Below are 21780 nucleotides of genomic sequence, written 5' to 3' on the forward strand. Positions count from 1 at the left end.
GCTGTTTAAGGGCTTGGCTCCTCCCTTTAGCGGTAACGGGTTTTAAGTTGAACACCTGGTTTCTCCAGCTTCAGTGGGAGAAGGCGGGGTTACTGCTGTGTTCGGTCTGCAGGCGACTACACTTCCCAATGCGCTTTGCCCCCACCTCTGTCCTCTCCTACTTTTACTTCTCCTGGGGCCTGACGGGAATTGTAGTTCCTGGGAGGTACGAATGGCATCTTGTTGGCCAATGAGAGGGAATAAAATGTAAAAGATTTGGAGTTTGGGGCGGGGAACCAGTTTCAAGTCTGTAGCGAATCCTTTTCGCCACCCTAACAGAAGAGGGAAGGCAGAAAACGGTAGTCAGAGAAGAGTTTTCTCAGAATGCCGTAGGGCTTTTAGATTCCTAGTATTTTAACTTTCTTGCTTTCAGTTTGGCCCTTTGAAGTCACTTCCGCTTTGGGGCGGACGCGAGCCAAACCTGTGGCGGGAGTTGGAGATTCTGCAGCGAATACACCAGGTGTGGCTTTCGGAGTGGCGTGGCGGGCAAGTCGGTAGTTTTTTGCTAGGGAGATAGGAAGTTGAACGACATGTAATTGTATTTTAGGAAAGAGTGGGTAATATGGGATGGCGGTAGTTCCGAGGTTCATAATGCCATAATGCTCCCCTAATCTTCAATCCCAGAGTCCCAATTTGCTTATCTTTTGATTGCTCACTATTAGATTGCACACACGTGTTTGTGGAGGGTGCCTGTAAGGTTTTTAGCCGCTTTGCATGCATGAAGCATGGCTTCAGGTCTTCCTTTTGACTGAAGACGGGCTCAGAAGTTCTGAGCTAACAACTCCCACTTTTACAAACACACTTCTAAACGCTGGTTGGAAGGAGATAAACCACAGAAGGGCACAGGATTGATACTCAAAAATGGTCCATTACATTCTTTTTTTTTTTTTTTTTTTTGAGTTAAGCATCAGTGTTGTGGGTCCAACAGAGCATGATCTCTTTGTTTTTTTGGTTGAGTTTTTAATCTTAATTTGAGTTAACACACAGTATTACTTTCAGGTGCATAATATAGAGCTCTTTTTTTAATGCAGTTGAGATTTTCAGTATAGGCTTCTATAGATGCTTAGTTTCGTTTTTTCGTTTTGTGATGAGTTTTTCCAGTATAAATCAAGTTAAGAACTAGTAATTATGGCCATTTTATTGGGTGTTTCCTCAGCCAGGAATGATATGAAGTGCTTTAAGTTTTTCCTGCAGGTATTGTTATATGACGTTTATATTTGAAGAAATTGGTGTTGAATGACATTCTTTAAGACTGTAAGGCCTTGATCAGTTAACTTTGGAGCTGAGATTTGTATCCAAGTCTGTCTCATTCCTGATCTCTTAATCACTAATCCTGTTTCTCAAGTATTTATTGATTCCCCAAGATGTGCTATAGACACATAGGGGGTGAGAAATGTAGAATTCCATTCTAGAATTCTGAAACCAGTGGTGGCAATCACTTCTTTTTTTTCGAGTATCCTTTGTTAAGTACGTAATATGTGCTCATTGTATTTAAAAAGACAGGCAAATATTGAAAAGAAGGTCATCTGTGATACTATTATCCAGAGGTACCACCGTAAAATTTTGGTGACTATCTTTACATATCTCTCTATTGTAAATACAGACATTTGCTTGCGTGTTCTCACACTACCTTGCTTTCTTGTAAACTTTTTTTTTTTTTTAGTTCAACAGTAGGCTGTGGATGACTAGATATATATTAATATTATCATTTTTTATTGCTATCTAGTATTAAATTGTGTGTCTCTAACATAACCAAGTCCTACCTGATGGATATTTACATTATTTTTTATTAACTTTGATTGTGGTAAAAAACCTAAAACTTACCACCTTAACTGTTTTTGAGTAGTGTTAAGTATATGCACCTTGTTATTTAATAGATACCTGGAACTTTTTCATCTTGCAAAACTGAAACTGTACTTTTTGTACCAACAACTCTCTTTTCCTCCTCCCACAGCCCTTGGCACTCACCATTCTACTTTGTTTCTAAGCATTTGGCTACTTTAGATACCTCTTAAAAGTGAAATCACACAGTATTTGTCCTTTGCCTTATTTGACTTATACATCGCGTCCTCAAGGTTCATCCATGTTGTAGCATAGGACAGGATTTCCTTTTTCGTGGTCGAATAATATTCCCATATGTATGTATATACTGCATTTTGTTTATCCATTCATCTGCCAATAAACATTTAGGTTGCTTCTGCCTTTTGACATGGGTGTGCACATATCTCTTCAAGATACTGTTTTCATTTCTTTTGGATATATGCCCAGAAGTGGGATTGCTGGGTCAATTATTAACTTTTAAAAGGAATCCTGTGGTGAGCAACATCTTTATATGCTTGCCTGATTATCCTGTAAATCTAACTTTTTAGAAGTAGGTTAATTAACCACAAATACTCCATAATTCCTAAATTGCTCTTCAGAAATGTGCCCATTCTCTTTCTTACTGTGTTTGAAAGCACCCAGTTGCCATCTTGTAGTCTATCCCATCTGATTTCAAAAAGTGGTTCTTCATTGCTTTGTGTGTAATTGAATTCAGTTGATATTGAGCATCTTTTATTGTCCATTGTTTAATCTCATGAATAGCCTGTTGTTATCATAGTCTCTTAATAGTTTTTTTGTTTGTTTGTTTTGAGAGAGAGAGAGAGAGTACCCGTGAGCAGGGGAGAGGGCAGAGAGAGAGAGAATATTCCAGTCAAATGCTCTACCTGAGAGAGAGAATATTCCAAGCAGGCTCCATGCTGTCAGTGCAGAGCCTGACTTGGGGCTTGAACCTACGAACCCTGAGATTGTGACCTGAACTGAAACCAAGAGTTGGACATTTAACCAATTGAGCCACCCAGGCACCCTTAGTCTCTTAATTTTAAAGAAATTACTACTTAGGTTTTTAACTTTTTGTCATATATTTTGCAAACCCTTGACTCCCATTTTTAGATTTGTCTTTTTAACTTCTAATGCTGTTTTTCCATGACATAGTTTTAATTATTTTACTCTTGAAAAATATCTTTTTTCCATTATAGTTTCTAGTTTGTGATGCATAGGAAAGCATTTGTGATGCTTAGAAATTAGATAATAAAAAATAATATGTATACATAATTTTAAATTTGTTCTTACATTTAATTTTACAATTTATATATACTTGATTTTGTTTGGACCCTGTTCTTTTTCATTGTTCTGTCTTTGACTTGTACCATACCCATTATCTTAATTTCTGTAACTTTATAATATGTTTTGTTATCAAGTAGGTAAAGTGTGCTTCCATTCTTCTCCTTTAGATATTTTCTTGCTATTCTCACATTTTCTGGTTTTTTTTAATGTTTATTTATTTTGAGAGAAAGAGAGAGACAGAGAGAGAGAGAGAGAGAGAGAGAGAGAGAGAGAGAGAGAGAACCCAAGCAGGCTCTGTGCTGTCAGCATAGAGCCTGACGTGGGGCTCGAACTTAAAACCTGTGAGATCATGACCTGAGACGAAATCAAGAGTCAGTTGCTTAACTGACTGAACCACCCAGGTGCCCCCTGTTTATTTTTTTTTTTAAGATAGATTTTGGTATCATTTTGTCAAATTTAAAGTCCATCTCTGCAATTTTATATTTGAGTAAAATACATGTGTGACATTCATATAGATACTGACTGCTACTTAAAGACAAATATTTCATTTTATATTAATACAGAAATTTTTATAGATACAGTCAAGGCTTAATGGGGCTCTCGGTGCTTTGTCAGAACATGTTTTTATTACGGATTTGGGTATAAAAGCTTACAGTTTAAAAGCATGTCCAATTTTAAAAAAAATATATAATTAAGCTTATTTATTTTGAGAGAGACAAGTGGGGGAGGGGCAGAGAGAGAGGGAGACAGTATCTGAAGCAGTCTCTGCACTGACAGCAGAGAGCCTGGTGTGGGGCTGGAACTCATGAACTGTGAGATCATGACCTGAGCTGAAGTCTAATGTTTTACTGACTGTGCCACCCAGGTGCCCCTATAATCACTTTTTTTTTTTTTAAGAGGCTTGCATTTTATAGGTGGTTTCCAGTAGAATCTGATGACTTCTGTATGGTAATTACAACATCCCACTGTACCTCATAGCCTTTTCCAAGTCCTTCGAATTCAACATGTGCCCTAAACCTGTTCTTCTCATTGTCCTCTCATTTGTTTATTTGGTCAAGAAATATCTATTGAACATCTGATAAGAGAAGTGCTGGTTAATAGTCAAGAGGATGGGCTCCAGGCTCCCTTGGTTTGATTCTGGGTTTGGCCAGATACTTGTTGGATGACCTTGTGCAGATTAGTTGATAATCTGTGCCTTAATTTTTTTTTTAATCTATAAAATTGAGATAATACAATACCTACACCACAGATTATTGTGAGGTTTAAATGACTTAATAAATGTAAAGTATATAAAATAGTGCCTGGCTTATAGTAAATATGTGTTAGTTTTATAAATATTGTTGTTTATTGACCTGGCTGATACTAGAGTGCTGAAGTAAAATGATAAATAAGACAGTTTATAGTTCTTGACTTTATGAAGGCATTTCAGTAAGAGGGAAAGACAAAATTCAAGTAAATAAATAAAAAGAGTTGCTAATTATAGCAAGTGCTTTAAGGAAACCAACTGATATTAAGGAAAATGTGGGAGAGTCAAGTTGGGAGCTAGTGCAGTATTCCAGTGGAGCAGTGATAGTTTGGGATGGCATTGCAACTGGAAAGAATTGGATGCATTTGAGATATGCCTTAGGAATAATTAATTATAAATGGATTTAATTTGGCTAAAGGAGAGGGAGAAATCAAGAGTGAACCCAAGTTGCTGATTTGAGTTAACTTGCACAGTTGTACTACTACTGAGAGATTAGGTAGGGAACACACAAGTTTGGTGGAGAAATAAGACTTTGGTTTTGGACAGTTAGGTTAGAAATGTCTATCAGATGTCCAAAATGTCAGGTAAGTAATTAAATACAGGAGTCTGAAGCCAAGAAATTATAAATTTTATTACCTGGGCTATTTGTGATAGGCTTCTAAAGGTTTTCCCTGCCCCCACATCTAGTCTTCCAAATTTGACAAAGTAATCTTTGTAAACTAATTGCCTGATTAAACTCTAGGAAAGGCCCTCAGTTTCTTACAGAATAAAATCCAGACTTTTTTTTAGCATGGCATTTGAGAACCTCCCTGATCTGGCCTGTTATTATTTCTTTGCCACTTTTCCCAATCATCTTATTTTTTTTTTTTTTAACGTTTATTTATTTTTGAGACAGAGAGAGACAGAGCATGAACGGGGGAGGGTCAGAGAGAGGGAGACACAGAATCTGAAACAGGCTCCAGGCTCTGAGCTGTCAGCACAGAGCCCGACTTGGGGCTCGACCTCACGGACCGTGAGATCATGACCTGAGCCGAAGTCGGCCGCTTAACCAACTGAGCCACCCAGGTGCCCCCCAATCATCTTATTTTTAGCTACACTGTAAGTAGCCAAATTGCTGTAGTTCTTGGAACCATTTCCACTGATAATTTTTGTCTAGGATGAATTTTTGAAATTTAGTTACCTACTTTAACTGAATTTGATATTAAATTGAACAGAAGGTTTGATTAATTCTCTGTATGAGGCAGAATTTTCCGTATGTAGGCATCCTTTCTATCTAAGAACTTTCTCAGGTGTTCTAATACCCTGATATCCTAACAGGGAGCCCTAATCTGTATTCATTAAACAACTCCCCTCTAATCTTAATCACTCTGCAAACTATGTCCCCCGTTTCCCTACTGTGACTTGAATTTGGCTTACTGTCTTTCTTCTTTGAGTGACTTCTATCTTTATTTATTTAATTGTTTAAAATTTTTTAATGTTTATTTATTTTTGAGAGAGAGAAAGAGAGACAGGTCTTGAGCAGGGGAAGGGGCAGATAGAGGGAGACACAGAATCTGAAACAGGCTCCAGGCTCAGTTGTCAGCTCAGAACCTGACGCAGGGCTCGAACCCACGAACCACGAGATCATTACCTGAGCTGAAGTGGGGAGGCTTAACTGACTGAGCCACCCACGCACCACAGGGTGACTTCTGTGTTTAAATCTATAGCCCAACTGATACAACATGCTAGTTTCTAGTTCCTGGAATGCTGTGTCTTCTGTGAATTTTATTTCCACACTAGTTCAGCCATGTACTCCTACAGACCCACTTTATGCTTTCTCATCTCTAGGAACTATTCAACCTCTTAGTCTCTCTAATCTTGGCCCCCCTTCCTTTGAAACTTTAGTAGAACAAATGATGAGTGCTTAGTGCCAGGTACTAACTGCTCAAGCTGCATGGAATACACCAGGAAACAAAACAGACAAGAATCTCTGTCGTTATGGAGCTTATAACCTAGTGTAGAAAGACAGACAATAAGCAAAAACTTTAGCAGGTAACTAAATCATACAGTGTTTTACAAGGTGTTAAGTGCTGTCAAAGAAAATGTAAGGTACAGAAGAGATAATAGGGAGTTGTAATTCTTGTTTGTTTCTTGTTTTTAAAAATTTAAACTTGTATTCTGAAATAATGTAAGACATACTAAAAGTCACAAGAATAGTGCCAAGACCCAGAATCATATATTAACATTTTGCCACAATTATAAAATTCCTTCTTTCTTTTTCTTTTTTCTTTTTTTTAATGTTTATTTATTTTTGAGACAGAGGGAGACAGAGCATGAATGGGGGAGGGTCAGAGAGAGAGGGAGACCCAGAATCCAGAGCAGGCTCCAGGCTCCAAGTTGTCAGCACAGAGCCCGACACGGGGCTCGAACTCATGGACCGTGAGATCATGACCTGAGCAGAAGCCAGACGCTTAACCGACTGCGCCACCCAGGCGCCCCTAAAATTCCTTCTTTGAAAAATATGTAACACTTCTACGGGGCGCCTGGGTGGCGCAGTCGGTTAAGCGTCCGACTTAAGCCAGGTCATGATCTCGCAGTCCGTGAGTTTGAGCCCCGCGTCAGGCTCTGGGCTGATGGCTCAGAGCCTGGAGCCTGTTTCCGATTCTGTGTCTCCCTCTCTCTCTGCCCCTCCCCCATTCATGCTCTGTCTCTCTCTGTCCCAAAAATAAAATAAACATTGAAAAAAAAAAGAAAAAAGAAAAATATGTAACACTTCTTGAATTTGCATGTCGTCCTTGTGCAGATGCAGAGGCCATGCTAATCTTCTCTGTATCATTCCAATTTTAGTATATGTGCTGCTGAAGCTAGCATGAAAGTTGAAATTTTACATAAGGTAGGCAGGTCAAGTTTACATTGAAAAATTGACATTTCAGAAAAGACCCTTGAAGGAATCAAGAAAAGTAGCCATGTATGTAATTGATGGAGAGTGGTATAAGCAGATGGACCAGCTAGTGCAGAGTCCAAAGCAGAAACATGTAAAGATATCACTGTGACAGAGAAGAGAAAGTAAGGTGGAATGGTAATAGGAGTAGGAGCATATCGTAGAAGGGCTATTTCTGCATTAATAGAACTTTTATCTGAGTAAAACTGGGAACCACTGAGCAATTCTGAGGAATGTTATGATCAGACTTAATTTTTCAAAGTACCTTACTGACTGCTCCATTGTGAGGAGAATGTAGGGGAGGAGGTGGAAGTTGGGATATCAGATTCTTGCAGGAATTCAGGCTAGAAATAAAGTGGCTCAGATCACGTGAGCAGATTTGGAGGTGGTAGGAAATGAATGGTGGGATTCTGGGTATATTTTGAATCTAACAGGAGTTGTTGATGGATTGATTGGATATGCAGGATGAGACACTGAGAGGAGTCAAGGAATTGGTATGAACAAATGGAAAGATTGGATGGGGAAGATGGAGGATGGAATAGGGTTTGAGAAAAAGATCTAGAGTTCAGCTTTAGTTGTGTTAAGTTTGAGATACCCATTAGACTTGCTATGTAGAGATGTTTGGTTAGGTAACAGGAGTCTGAAGTTCAGGAGAGGTCTGATCTCCGTGTATAAATGTGGGAGTCAGGGACACCTGGGTGGCTCAGTTCGTTAAACTTCTGACTTCAACTCAGATCATGATCTTGAAGTTCGGGAGTTACAGCCCCGGATTCTGCTCTGCTGACAGCTCAGAGCCTTGAGCCTACTTCAGATTTTGTTTCCCTCTCTCTCTCTGCCCCTCCCCCGCTTGCACTCTGTCTCTCTCTGTCTCTCTCTCCAAAATAAATAAACATTGAAAAATATATGTATAAATGTGGGAGTCATTGGAATAGAGGTAATATTTAAAACTGATATACTAATGGTATCTCTAAACAATAGAGCAAGCATTACTAAGAAATGAGCCCTGGTACTTTCAAACCTTATATGGGCAGGGAAAGGAGAAAGAACCAGTACGATTTAGGCTGAGCAAGAGTGAAAACTGAGATAAGATAGAAACCATGAGGTGTGGTATTCTAGAGTCTAAGTGAAAAACATGATTTAATGAGGAGGGAATGATTTACGGATAGGTCGAGTAAGATGAAGTCTGAGAATTCCTACCTGCTCTCTTCCTTTTGTTTCCAAATCAGGGCCTTTGGGTGTGTTTCTTGTGTGGTTATTGTGTATTCTTTATGTCTCAGCTTTGATGTATGTATCTTTTAGAAAGCCTTCCAAACCTCCTGAGTTTTTGTTATATGCTCCTTTAACACCTCGTACTTTCCCTATAGGACTTCTTCAAAACTACAGTTATTTATTACTGTGTATCCAGAACCTTGTGCAGTGTCTGCTCCATGTAAACATCCAAATATATTTTTGTTGAATGCATGAAGGAATGAAATTCAGGAATAAAATTTATTAGATGATTACTTATTTTTTAACTGTAATTGTTTTGACAGTTTAAAATATATATTTTCACTGTGGTTTAGTTCTGAAGCTGAGGAGGTACACTCCTGTGTTGAAAAGAAAGCAACGACCCAGATACGTTTTACCTCTGTCACAAGCTACATGATCTTGGAGTTTTATCTTTATGGACCTCATTATCCAAAACTTTGAGATCCATTGGTATGTGTTAAGCCAGAGTGTTTCCCCCATTTTTTAAAGTTAAACTTTGTATTTTGAAATCATTGTAAATTTGTTTACTGTTGTGAGAAATAATGCAAAAAGATCCTGCATATGCTTACTCAGTTTTCCTCAAAGGTAGCAGCTTACAAAACTACAGTATGTATCACAACCAGGCTATTGCCATATCAAGAAAAAGAACAATTGCATCCCACAGGGATACCTCATGTTGCCTTATAGCATCCATCACTTTCCACCTTCACCCCTGGCAACTACTAATCTGTTCTCTATTTTTATAATTTTGATGTTGCAGTAATGTTATAGAAATGGAATCAACAACTGTGTAACCTTTGAAGTTTGGCTTTTTTTTTTTTTTTTTTTAACCTCAGCATAATTCTCTGGAGATTCATCCAGATTGTTGTGTATATCAGTTGCACCTCTTTATTGCTGAGTAGTGTTCCATGATTTGGATGTACCACAGTTTGACCATTCACCCACTGAAGTATGTCTGAGTTCTTATTAGTTTTTGGCTGTTGTGAATAAAACTGTAAGTATTCATGAATAGTGTTTTTTAAAATTTTTTTATATTTTTTAGACAGAAGTTTTGATTTCTCTAGGATAAATGCCCAGGAGTACCATTGCTGAGTCAGATGGCACTTGGATATTTAGTTATTTAAGAAATTGTCAAAATGTTTTTCCCAGTGATTGTATACCCCATCTTTCTAAAAGCATACATCAAGATAAGATTTGGAGTTCTTTTTGGTTTATTTGTTTGGTTTCTGAGAGAAAGACAATCCTAAGCAGACTCCGGACCATCATTGCAGAGCCCAACACGTGGCTCGATCTCATGAACCATAAGAACATGACCTGGGCCAAAATCAGGAATTGGACACTTAACCGACTGAGCCACCCAAAATCCCCATGATTTTTTAATGTGTGTAAATTCTTTGGATGAAGATTTACTTCTGTTTAGGCTTTGTAGCCATACAAGCTTGCATTTGAATCCTGGCTTTCTTATCCAATGTCATAGTTTCCTCATTAGTGAAGAAGAATATAGTACTTGTCATATAGTTCTCAGGATTAAATTAGCCAGTATATGTTCAAGTTCTTGACACAAAGAAGACACTATTATATGATAGGCATCCCCAAAAAACATCAGTTCGTCCCCCACCTTTGGAACTAATAACTGGGCCTTTTTTTGCTGATGTTCATGTTGTTTCAGTGACCTGTCATATCATCTCAAAAGAGTTTATATTATAATCAGTTCCAATCTATTAACAGGGTTATCACTTCTTTGTTTTATGTGTTGTTTCATTTTACTAAAAAATCTCTTACAGTTTTTCTGCTCACAGGTCTTACACTTATTTTTATTAGATTCGTTTCTAAAATGTATAGTTTTTGATACTCTTGAGAATGGTATCAGTTTAAAATTTTATTTTCTTTTTGCCTGTGTAGAGGAAAATGACTGTGTATATTGATTATGTATTCATCAACCTTACTAAATTTGCTTACAAATCTAATTATGTATAAATTATTTTAATTCTATGCACATAATCCTGCTCTGTCATCTGTTAGATTTTTATTTTTTATTTAATATATATTTTTTTAATGTTTTTTATTTTTAAGAGAGAGAGAGAGAGACAGAGTGCATGTGGGGGAGGGGCAGAGAGAGAGAGGAAGGCACAGAATACAAAGTAGGCTTCAGGCTCTAAGCTGTCAGCACAGAGCCCCATGCAGGGCTTGAACTCATGAACTGCGAGATCATGACCTCCAAAGTCAGATGCTTAACCAACTGAGCCACCCAGGCTCCCCACTAGGTTGCCTTTTTGTTTTGTGGATGATTTCCTTCCCTGTGCAAAAGCTTTTGATTTTGGTGTAGTCCCAATAGTTTATTTTTGCTTTTTTTCCCCTTGCCTGAGGAGACGTATCTAGAAAAATGTTACAAAGGCCAAAGTCAAATTACTGCCCCTAGGAGGCATAAACTCCTCTGGGGGTTTTATGGTTTCGTGTCTCACATTTGGGTCTTTAATCCATTTTGAGGTTTTTGATTGTTTTTTGGATGATGTGAGAAAGGGTTTCATTTTTTTGCATGTAGCTGTCCAGAATTCCCAGCACCATTCCTTGAAGAGACTGTTTTTTCCTTATTGTATATTCTTCCCTCCTTTATCATAGATTAGTTGACGAGGTAAGCATGGGTTTATTTCTGGGCTCTCTATTATGTTGTGGTGATCTGTGGGTCTGTCTTTCTGCCAGTGCCACACTGTTTGGATTTCTATAGCTTTGTAGTATATCTTGAAATATATGACCATGATAACCTCCAGCTTTGTTCTTTCTTAAGATTGCTTTGGTTGTTCAGGGTCTTTTGTGGGTCCATACAATTTTTAGGATTATTTGTTGGAATTCTGTGAAAAATGCTATTGGTATTTTCATAGGGATTGCATTGCATCTGTAGACTGCTTTGGGCAGGGGGGACATTTTAACAGTATTCTTCCAGTGCATAATTGTGGAATATCTTCCCGTTTGTTTCTGTCATCTTCAGTTTCTTCATCAATATTTTATAGTTGTCAGAGTAAGTCTTTCACCTCTGTGTTAAATTTATTTCTAGGTATTCTTTTTGCTGCAGCTATAAATGAATTTATTTTCTCTTTTTGCTACTTTGTTATTAGTATATAGAAATGCAGCTGGTGTATGTTTACTAATTTTGTATCCTTCAACTTTACTGATTTCATGTGTTACTTTTAGTAGTTTTATGTCAAATCTTTAGAGTTTTCTATGTATAGTATCACACCATCTGCAAAAAGTCAAAACTACTATATTAGCAATTTGGATACCTTTTATTTCTTTTTCTTGTCTGATTGCTATGGCTAGGATTTCCAATACTGGGTTGATTAAAAGTGGCAAGAGTGGACATTCTTGTCTTGTTCCTGGTCTTAGGGGAAAAGCTCTTAGTGTTTCACCATTGAGTATGGTATCAGCTCTGGGTTTTTCATAAATAGCATTTATTATGTTTAGGTATGTTCCCTATAAACCTAGTTTGAGAGGTTTTTTTCAAAATATATCACGAACAGATGTTGAATTTTGCCAAATCCTTTTTTTGCATCTATTGAGATGATCATATGATTTTTATCCTTAATTTTGTTGCTTGTGGCATATCATGTTGATTGATTTTCTAATATTGAGCCATTGTGTCCTTGGAATAAATCCTACTTGATCATGGTGAATGATCTTTTTAATGTATTGTTGAATATAGTTTGATGATATTTTCTTGAAGATTTTTAATGTATTGTTGAATGTAGTTTGCTGATATTTTCTTGAAGATCTTATGTTCAGAGATGTTGGCCTGTAGGTTTCTTTTTTTGGTAGTTTCTTTGGTATCAGAGTAATCCTGGCCTAACAGAATGTAAGTTTTTTTTTCCCTCTTCTATTTTTTGGACTAGTTTGAGGATAATGGGTATTTACATTTTTTTTTATTATTTTTTAAAAGTTTATTTATTTTGAGAAAGACAGCACACAAGAGGGGCAGCGAGACAGGGAGAGAGAGAGAATCCCAAGTAGGCTCCTCACTGCCAGCTCAATGTCTGACATAGGGCTCAAACTCACAAACTGTGAGATCATGACCTGAGCTGAAACCAAGAGTTGGACGCTCAACCAATTGAGTCACCAAGGTGCCCCAACAATAGGTATTAATTCTTCTTTAAATGTTTGGTAGAATTTGCCTGTGAAGCCATTTGGTGCTGGACTTTGGTTTGTCAGGAGTTTTTTGATTACCGATTTAATTTTCTTTTTTTTTTTTAATTTTAACTAATTTGTTTTTAGCACTTATGTATTTTATTTATTGAGAGACAGAATGCAAGCAGGGGAGAGACAGAGAGAGGGAGACACAGAATCTGTGGCAGAATCCAGGCTCTGAGCTGTCAGCCCAAAGCCTGATGCAGGGCTCAAACCCACAAACCAGATGCTTAACTGACTGAGCCACCCAGATGCCTCACCAATTTAATTTTCTTATTAGTAATTAGTCTGTTCAGGTTTTTCTATTTCTTCCTGATTTAGTTTTGGAAGATTGTGTTTCTAGGAGTTTATCCATTTCTTGTAGGCTGTCCCCTTTGTTGGCATATAATTTTTTGTCGTATTGTCTTACAATTCTTTATGGTTCTGTGGTGTTGAATGTTACTTCTCTTTCATTTCTAATTTTATTTTTCTCCTGTTTGAGTTTTTTTTTTTTTTTTTTTTTTTATTTATTTTTGGGACAGACAGAGACAGAGCATGAACGGGGGAGGGGCAGAGAGAGAGGGAGACACAGAATCGGAAACAGGCTCCAGGCTCTGAGCCATCAGCCCAGAGCCTGACGCAGGGCTCGAACTCACAGACCGTGAGATCGTGACCTGGCTGAAGTCGGACGCTTAACCGACTGCGCCACCCAGGCGCCCCTCTCCTGTTTGAGTTTTGTTTTTGTTTTTTGAGGAGTCTGGCTAAAAGTTTTATCAATTTTATTAATCTTTCCTACAAGCCAGCTCCTTGTTTCATTGATCTTTCCTATTCTTTTTGTTTTGCTTTGCTTTTAGTCTCTATTTCATTTATTTCTGTCCTGATCTTTATTATTTCCTTTCTTCTGCTGTGGGCTTTGTTCTTCTTTTTCTAGTTCCTTTAGTTGTAAAGTTAGATTGCTTAGTTAAGATTTATCTTGATTCTTGAGATAGGTCTGTATCACTAAAACTTTTCCTCTTTTTCATTTTCATTTGTTTCCATGTGTTTTTCTAAAGTTTATTTTTATTATTTTTGATATAGAGTGAACTGGGGAGAGGGGCAGAGAGTTAGAGAATCTTAAGCAGGCTCCACACAGTGCCCAACGCAGGGCTCCATCCCATGACCCTGGGGTCATGACCTGAGCTGAAATCAATAGTTGGATGCTCAACTGACTGAGCCACCCAGGCGCTCCTTCATGTGTTTTTCAGTTTCCTCTTTGATTTCTTTGTTGACCCGTTGGCATGTCTTAGCTTACACATATTTGTGTTTTTTCCAGTTTTTTCTTGTGATTGATTTCTAGTTTCATAATATTGTGGTCATAAAAGATGCATGATATGATTTCAGTCTTCTGAAATTTATTGAGCCTTACTTTGTGGCCTAAGATGTGATCTATCCTGGAGAATGCTCCTTGTGCACTTGAAAAGAATGTGTATTTTGCTGTCTTGTGACCAGATGTTCTATATATACGTTAGGTCCTTCTTGTCTAATGTGTCATTCAAAGGTGGTGTTTCCTGGGTGCCTGGGTGGCTCAGTCGGTTAAGTGTCCAACTTTGGCTCAGTTCATGATCTCACAATTCGTGGGTTCGAGCCCTACATTGGGCTCTTTGCTGATAGCTCGGAGCCTGGAGCCTGCTTCAGATTTTGTGTCTCTCTCTGCCCCTATCCTGCTTGTGCTCTGTGTCTCTTTTTCTCTCTCAAAAATAAATAAACCTTAAAAAAAATTTAGAAAAAAGGTGGTGTTTTCTTTATTGGTTCTGCCTGGATGAATATCCTTTGATATAACTGAGGTGTTAAAGTCTCCTGCTATTATTGTATTACTGCAATTTCTCCCTTTGTCTCTATTAACATTTGTGTTACGTGTTTTGGTGATTCACCATTGGGTACATAGATATTTACAATTGTTATATCCCCTTGTTGAATTATCTTCTTTATCGTTATGTAGTGTCTATGTCTTTCATTACACTGTTAGTTTTAAACTCTGTTTTGTCTGATATAGGTATTGCTACCTTGGCTTTTTTCTCCCTTCCATTTTCATGGAATATCTTTTTCCTTCCTTTAGTTTTCAGTTTTTGTGTCTTTTTAAGTCTGAAAGGAGTCTCTTGTAGGCAATATGTAGATGTGTGTGTGTGTGTAACTTTTTCTGTTCCCCATATCTTTTTGATTGGATCATTTAGTCCATTCACATTTAAAGTTAATTATTGATAGATGTGTGTCTTGCCATTTTGTTAATTGTGTCTAGTTGTTTTTGTTAGTCTTTTTTTTTTTCTTTTGTTTTCTTTCCTAGTTATTAATTACTTTCTGTAGTATTATGCTTGGCTTTCTTTTTATTGTTTGTGTATTATAGGTGTTGTGTTTCTGGTTACCATGAGGTTCATATATGGTGTCCTAATTATATATCAGGCTGTATTAAGTTGATGGTCACTTAAGTTTGAACACATTGGAAGTTCTGAAAGAACTTTTTTTACTCATGCCTTCCATACTTTATTTATATGATGTCATTTATTACTTATTTTTATTTGTAATTTTCGTACTTCTAATTATGAGCCTCTCTTTTCCACTTAAAGAATTCCCTTTAAGATTTCTTGTAAGGCTGCTTTAGTGGTAATACACTTCTTTAACATTTGTTATTCTGGGAACTCTATCTTTCCATCAATTCTGAATGAAAATTATGACAGGTAGCCTATTTTTGTTTTTTCTTTCCTTTCAGCACTTTGAATGTATCATACCACTCATTTCTGACCCACAAAGGTTCTGCTGAGAAATCGGCTGACGGCCTTATGGTGTTTCCCCTATATGTAACTTTTTACTTCTTTCTTACTGATTTAAAAATGTTTTCTCTATCTTTAACCTTTGGCATATTAATTATTATGTGTTACGGTGTGCACCTTCTTGGGCCATCTTTTTTGGAATTCTCTATGCTTCATGAACCTGGATGTCTGTTCTTCCATAGGCTAGGGAATTTTTCATCTATTCTTTTTTAAATAAGTTCTATGCCTTTTTCTGTCTTTTCCTTCTAGTACCTGTATAATGTGAATGTTCGTTTGGTCTTGTATAAGGGATCCCCTAACCTATCCTTATTTTTTAAAATTATTATTATTATATTTTTTGTTTAGCACAGGTTCTTTCATTACACAGATCACAAATCTGTTCTTCTACATCTTCTAATGTATTGTTGATTCCCTCTAGTGTAATTTCCATTTCACTTACTGTATTCCTCAACTCTGATTATTCTTTTATATTTTCTGTTTGTCAAAATTCTCACTAAGTTTTTCCATTCTTCTTTTCTGTCCAACAAGTATTTTTATGATTGTTACTTGAATCCTTTATCAAGCATATTGCTTATCTGTTTCGTTTAGTTCTTTTTCTGAGGTTTTGTTTTGTTCTTTCATTTGAAGGATGTTCCTCTGTCTCCTCATTTTCTTTACTTGTTTCTATGAATTAGGTGGAACAGCTGATTCTCCTAAATTTTAAGCAATGGTCTTGTATATAATCATCCCCTGTGTAGGCTGTGTGTGCCTAGTGACTTTGGTTGGATGGCTGGAGCTGTGTCTGGGGTGGGGCTGGGATGTCTGGGGCACTCTGTATTGGGGCCGACATGATATGATGGCCTCAGCTGAAGTGGGCATATGTCGGGGTGGTCTCAGGAGTCTTTGTCTCAAGGCACCCTGGCAGGACAGCTAAAGGTGAAGTGTATGTTAGCCAGAGTGTCCTGGGACTCTGTGTAGAGGATGCCTTGGTAGGAGAGCTAAAGCTGAAGTGGATGTGGGTCAGTACAGTCCCTGGGTTCTCTGCACAGAGGGCACTCTGGCAGGATAGCTGAAGCTGAAGTGGGTGGAAACCACCACAGTGTCCCAGGACTTGCTGCATAGAGTGCACCCTCCTGGGGCAGCCAGAGCTAAGGCAGGGTCCAGGCCACGGTGTCCCATTGTGCTGCATGCAGGGGTACCCTGTTCTTGTCTCACAGCCTTACAATGTGCTGTAGCTGAAGTGCACACAGGCTGGGGCATTTCCCAGGGGTCTCCACATAGGAGGGAGGTGGTTGAAGCTGGAGTGGATGCAAATCAGGATGTCTCGGGATGCTCAGCACCGAGGATTCCCAGGTAGGGTTGACAGGAGCTGAGGCCTGTAGAGGCTAGAGTGTCCTGGTGTGCTCATGCAGGGGCTGCCCTGGCAAGGTGGCTGGAACCTTGGCAGGGTGGGGACAGTGGTTTCCTGAGGTGTTCCACTAGTGCCTTTGGCAGGTGTTTAAAACTGATATGGGCATGGGCTGGGGATTCCTGGGACACTCTATGGAGGGGGGCACCTTGGATGGGTGGCTGGAGCCTTAAGTAGGTGTGAGCTAGGAGGTCTTAGAGCACTGTGCCCTGGGGTGCCCTAGCAAGCTTCCTGGAGCCAAAGTGGTGCAGGCCCGGAATGCTCTGGGGTGCTTTATGCGTGTATCACCTTGGCAGTATGGATGGAGTTGTAAACAAGTGGTGACATGGATTGTCCTTGTGTATGCTGCTCTGAGGCTCTTTTGGTGGGATGGCTGGGGCTGGTGTGGGCTAGGGGCCCCAGGAATAGGTGAAGGAATAGGCCACCTAAGGTGCCCACACCCTACTCCCATCCGCACCATCAGGGTGGAAACTGTAAACGGATGCTGTCCAACCTCTCCAACCTGGAGAGTTCCAGCAGCTCCCTTGCTGTTTGATGGAGTTCTATGGCTGGATATTTTATATACTAGCTTCTCTTTCAAACCCTGATATTTTCTTCTGTGACCCAGGGCATCCCAGGCTGGTATGGGCCAGGGACGCGGTGCTTGCTGATGTGGTAGGCCGGCTCTGGCACCTGAACCCTGCTCCTATTGCACTCTCAAGGTGGAGGATGTGCATAAATGTTGGGCTTGCCAGACTCTCCCACTTGAAGGTAGTTGCAGTAGCTCACCGCCATTCAGCAGGATTCTGTTGGGCTGGTTCCTGTATATTCTAGTTGCCCTTTTAAACCGTGGCTTTTTTTTTTTTCCTCCATGCCCCAGGGTAGATGAATCTGCTCGAGGTCAGTCCATCCCTTATGCAGTTGGCAGCATCAGAGGTGGGGTTTCCTTTGTTAGCATGTCTTCATCTCTATTACCTTTCTCTAAGTGGCTTATCTTTTGTTTTGTAGTTGTTCGGCCAGCCCTCAGTTCTTCTTCAGGAGGAATTATTCTGTACATAGGCATAGAATTGGTGTGTTCATGGAGAAGGTGAGTTTAGGGTTTTCCCATGTTGCTGTCTTGGACTGGAACCAAATTTTGATTTTTTTTATTTTTCCTTTCCCTTTTTTTTTTTAAATTCAAGTGAGGTGATTTACACTGTTAAATAAAATTGGCAATAATAGATATATTTGTGTCTTTTCTGATCTTGCAGGGAAAGGTTTCAACATTTTACCTTAAGTCTGATGTTTGCTGAAGGTTTTTGGTAAAAACTTGTATCGTATGAAGTAAGTTCTCCTATTTTTCCTATGTTAGGTAGCTTTTGTTCTAAATGAATTTTGAATTTTATCAGATGCTTTTTTCCCTACTGTTGAGATGACTGTGCAACTTCTTTGTAATTTTGAGAATTACAGTGATTGAGCTTTTTTCACAGTGCATTTTTTAACAGCTTAATTGAGATATAATTCTCATACCGTAAAATTCACTGGTTTTGCAATTCTGTGAGTTTTGATATATTCATAGAGTTTGGGAACCATCATCACAATCTAATTTTAGAACAGTTTCATCACTCTAAAAAGAAACCCAGTGCTTATTAGCGGTTGCTCTCTCTTCTCTGCCACCATACTCTTCCCACCCACTGTCCAGACTCTAGACTTAGGCAGCTACTCATTTACTTTCTATCTGAAGGTATTTGCCTACTCTGGACCTTGACTTCTGTCCCTGAGTTTAATATTTTCAGGGTTCATTCATGTTATAGCATGTATCAGGATTTCATTGATTTTATTGTCAATGATTTCATTGATTTTATACTCCATTGTATGGATATACTACACTTTCTTTATCATGTCATCAGTTTATGGACATTTTGTTTCTCTTTTTAACTACTATGAATAATTCTACTATGAACATTTTTATGCAAGTTTTTGTGTGCTTGTATGTTTTACATTTGTTTTGGGTGTATACCTAGAAGGAGAATTTCCAGGTCTTATCTTTTTTTTTTTTGCCATCCTAATGAGTGTGAAGCATCTCATTTTGGTTTTGATTTGCAGTTTCCTTACTACTAATGATGTTGAACATTTTTTTGTGTGTGCTTATTGGCCATTTATATACATTATTTGGAGAAATGTCTATTCAGATATTTGCCCATTTTTAGATAGGGTTATCTTCCTTATATATTCTGGGTATTCATTTTTGTGAGATATAATTTGAAAATATTTTCTACCCTTCTTTGTGTTGTCTTCACTTCCTTGATGGTGTTATTTGCAGCTGTAAAGGTTTTAATTTTGGTGAAGTCCAGTTTATTTTTTGCTGTTGTTGCTTTTATTTTTGGCTTTGTATTTAAGAAATCATCACATAACCCAAGGGCATGAAGATTTACTCTTCTGCTTTTTTTTTTTTTTTTTTTTTTAAGAGTTTTACCATTCTAGCTACTACATTTTAGTTTTTGGTCCATTTTGACTGTTCTTTTCCTGTTGAAGTATTTTGGCACCCCGTGAAAAATCAACTAACCCTGAATGTAAGAGTTTATTTCTGGAATCTCAAATCTGTTCCACTGATCTGTCTGTCATCAATCTAGTACTACATTGTCTTTGGTAGCTTTGTGGTATGTTTTACAAGCAGGAAGTATAAGTTCTCTAACTTCATTCTTTTTCAAGATTATTTGGCATTTGATTGAGTTTTAAAAGTTTAACTAGCATTGCATTCCTAAAATAAGCCCATTTTGTTTATTTTTTAAAAGTTTGTTTATTTTGAGTCGGGGGACAGAGGGATAGGGAGAGAGAATACTGGCAGGCTCCAAGCTCAGTCAGCATGGAACCAGACCCAGGACTCAATCTCATGAACAGTAAGATCATGACCTGAGCCCAAATCCAGTCTGATGTTCAACTGACTGAGCCACCCAGGTGCCTAAAATAAGCCCATTTTAAATGTCTTAATATTTTAGGCTTTTAATTTATTGCTGTCTTGGTTTGCTAATATGTTGTTTACCCATGAATAAGGGAAAATGGCTTATATACATATTTTTTTGTATTGTGTTTGTCAGATCAACGTGGTGTCTCTCCTGATTGAATGGGGGCTCTTCTTATATGTGAGGTGACAGTAGGGGAGAGGCTGGTGGCATGGGCAGTGAAAGAATTCACCTGAGGCTGAACAAAGTAGATAGAAGTTTATTGAATACACTGCAAGGGAGCAGTGGGCAGGATGGCAGAAGAGAGATTGTCTGCAATGAGGCAGTTTTTAATGGTAGAGGTAAAGAGGTATGGGAACATATGGAATTTTCCCTTTTTTTGGTAACTGTGCCTGGGTGTAAGTAGCCCATTGGTCATTTGAGGCTTATGGATATTTTGAGGTGATGATTTTACTGTTGATTATCTCAATAGCTTTATCTTCTACCATTCTCTACTTTGGTTCAGCCACATCGGCCTCCTTTCTGTTTCTAAAATCACTCAGCCCTTTCTCAGCGTGGAGGCTTTCCATTGATCCTGTCTGTTGGAAGTGCTCTTCTCTCAATTTTGAACTTGGTTGGCTCTTTTACCCACTTCACACTATAGACTAAGCTCATCCTAGGAGAGTCCTTACCTGGTCAGCCTACCTAAAGTGGTCATTACTCTCTTAAGTTCCTTCATATTATTTGTACTTATTTATTTGTAATTATTTATTTGTTTTTAGTCTCCCCCTCAAAAATGTAAGCTTTGTGAGAGTGGTCTTTGCTTCTCTGGATTCTGGAAGGTTATAACTATTTGTTATTAGTAAATATTTGTTGAATTCTTGAGATTCTTAAACATTGGATATAGAGGTTGATGACTTCTTTTGGGTGGGGTGTAAAGTTTTATAAATCTGCAAGTAATTGAGAGAAAAGCAAATTTACTTTGAAGATGGAGTGACATTCTGTATAAACATAACAATTGGGACGCCTGGGTGGCTCAGTCAGTTAGGCGTCCGACTGTGTCTCCGGTTATGATCTCACGGTTTGTGAGTTCGAGCCCTGTGTTGAGCTGTGTGTTGACAGCTTGGAGCCTGGAGCCTGCTTTGGATTCTTCATCTCCTTCTCTCTCTGCCCCTCCTCCACTCATGTTCTCTCTCTGTCTCCCAAAAATAAATAAAAAATGTTAAAAAAAATTATTTTAAAAATACAAAATATATAACCATGTAAGCAATCTAAATACAATATATTATTAGAGAAGTTTTCTAGTTTAGTGACTTAGTAAGACTTTTTCTTGCATAGATCTGAGAATTTACAGATATATGAAATTTTTATATAAAAAAATTAAAATGACATTTGTGGAAACCCAGTGGTGAGGAAAGTGCCAATCAGGCAGCGATTCATTCTGTGGATTCATTTGATTTAAAAGAATTCATTTTAATATTTAAAAACGAATCTCATTTAATAATGTTGAGTTAATATAATTATAAATTTGGAGTTGATGTCTTTGTATTTTATAATTTTTAAAATGCAGTTTTACCCCATTCTTAGAAAATTTGGTGTGATATGAAAATGTATATCTATAAAAGGATTAATTTTAAAAGACTTCCACTTTCTATAGGAAATCATTTCTTATTTTAAAAATTATTTAGTTTTTAGGTGCCAGAGGGGTCATCATTAAGCACAGTTCATGAGTTCCAGTCCCTTATAGGGTGAGCTCGAGCCCCACTTGGGATGAGCCCTGGGCCCTGCTTGGGGTGAACTCGAGCCCTGCTTTGGGTAAAACACGAGCCCGCTTTGGGTGAACCCCGCTTCTCTCTCTCTCTCTCTCTCACTCTCTCTCTCTGGCCTCTGCTCACTTGTGCCCTCTCTCTCTCTCTCTCAAAAAAAAATTATTTAGTTTTTAAAAATCCGGTTGATTTATAACTTTTCAGTAAAAC

General features: G+C 38.1%; 1 protein-coding gene and 1 pseudogene across 1 annotated transcript in view; one reads left to right on the plus strand and one right to left on the minus strand.

The window, feature by feature from the left end:
• The first annotated feature begins 323 nt into the window (after positions 1–323).
• The window catches only part of ZRANB3 (zinc finger RANBP2-type containing 3), a 303611-nt gene continuing 282154 nt past the window's right edge, over positions 324–21780 (plus strand). The window contains exons 1-4 of the mRNA XM_047084772.1: positions 324–499; positions 1558–1560; positions 17892–17970; positions 18134–18206. Coding sequence (XP_046940728.1) covers positions 18202–18206 — 5 coding nt within the window. The 5' untranslated portion in view covers positions 324–499; positions 1558–1560; positions 17892–17970; positions 18134–18201. The remainder of the gene's footprint in view (positions 500–1557; positions 1561–17891; positions 17971–18133; positions 18207–21780) is intronic.
• On the minus strand, positions 7128–7240 carry LOC124516721 (uncharacterized; annotated as a pseudogene).

Source organism: Lynx rufus, unplaced genomic scaffold (genome assembly GCF_022079265.1).
Source record: "Lynx rufus isolate CCGP_SWC_20201006 ecotype Redwood Valley unplaced genomic scaffold, mLynRuf1.p SCAF_2, whole genome shotgun sequence".
Taxonomy (NCBI): domain Eukaryota; kingdom Metazoa; phylum Chordata; class Mammalia; order Carnivora; family Felidae; genus Lynx; species Lynx rufus.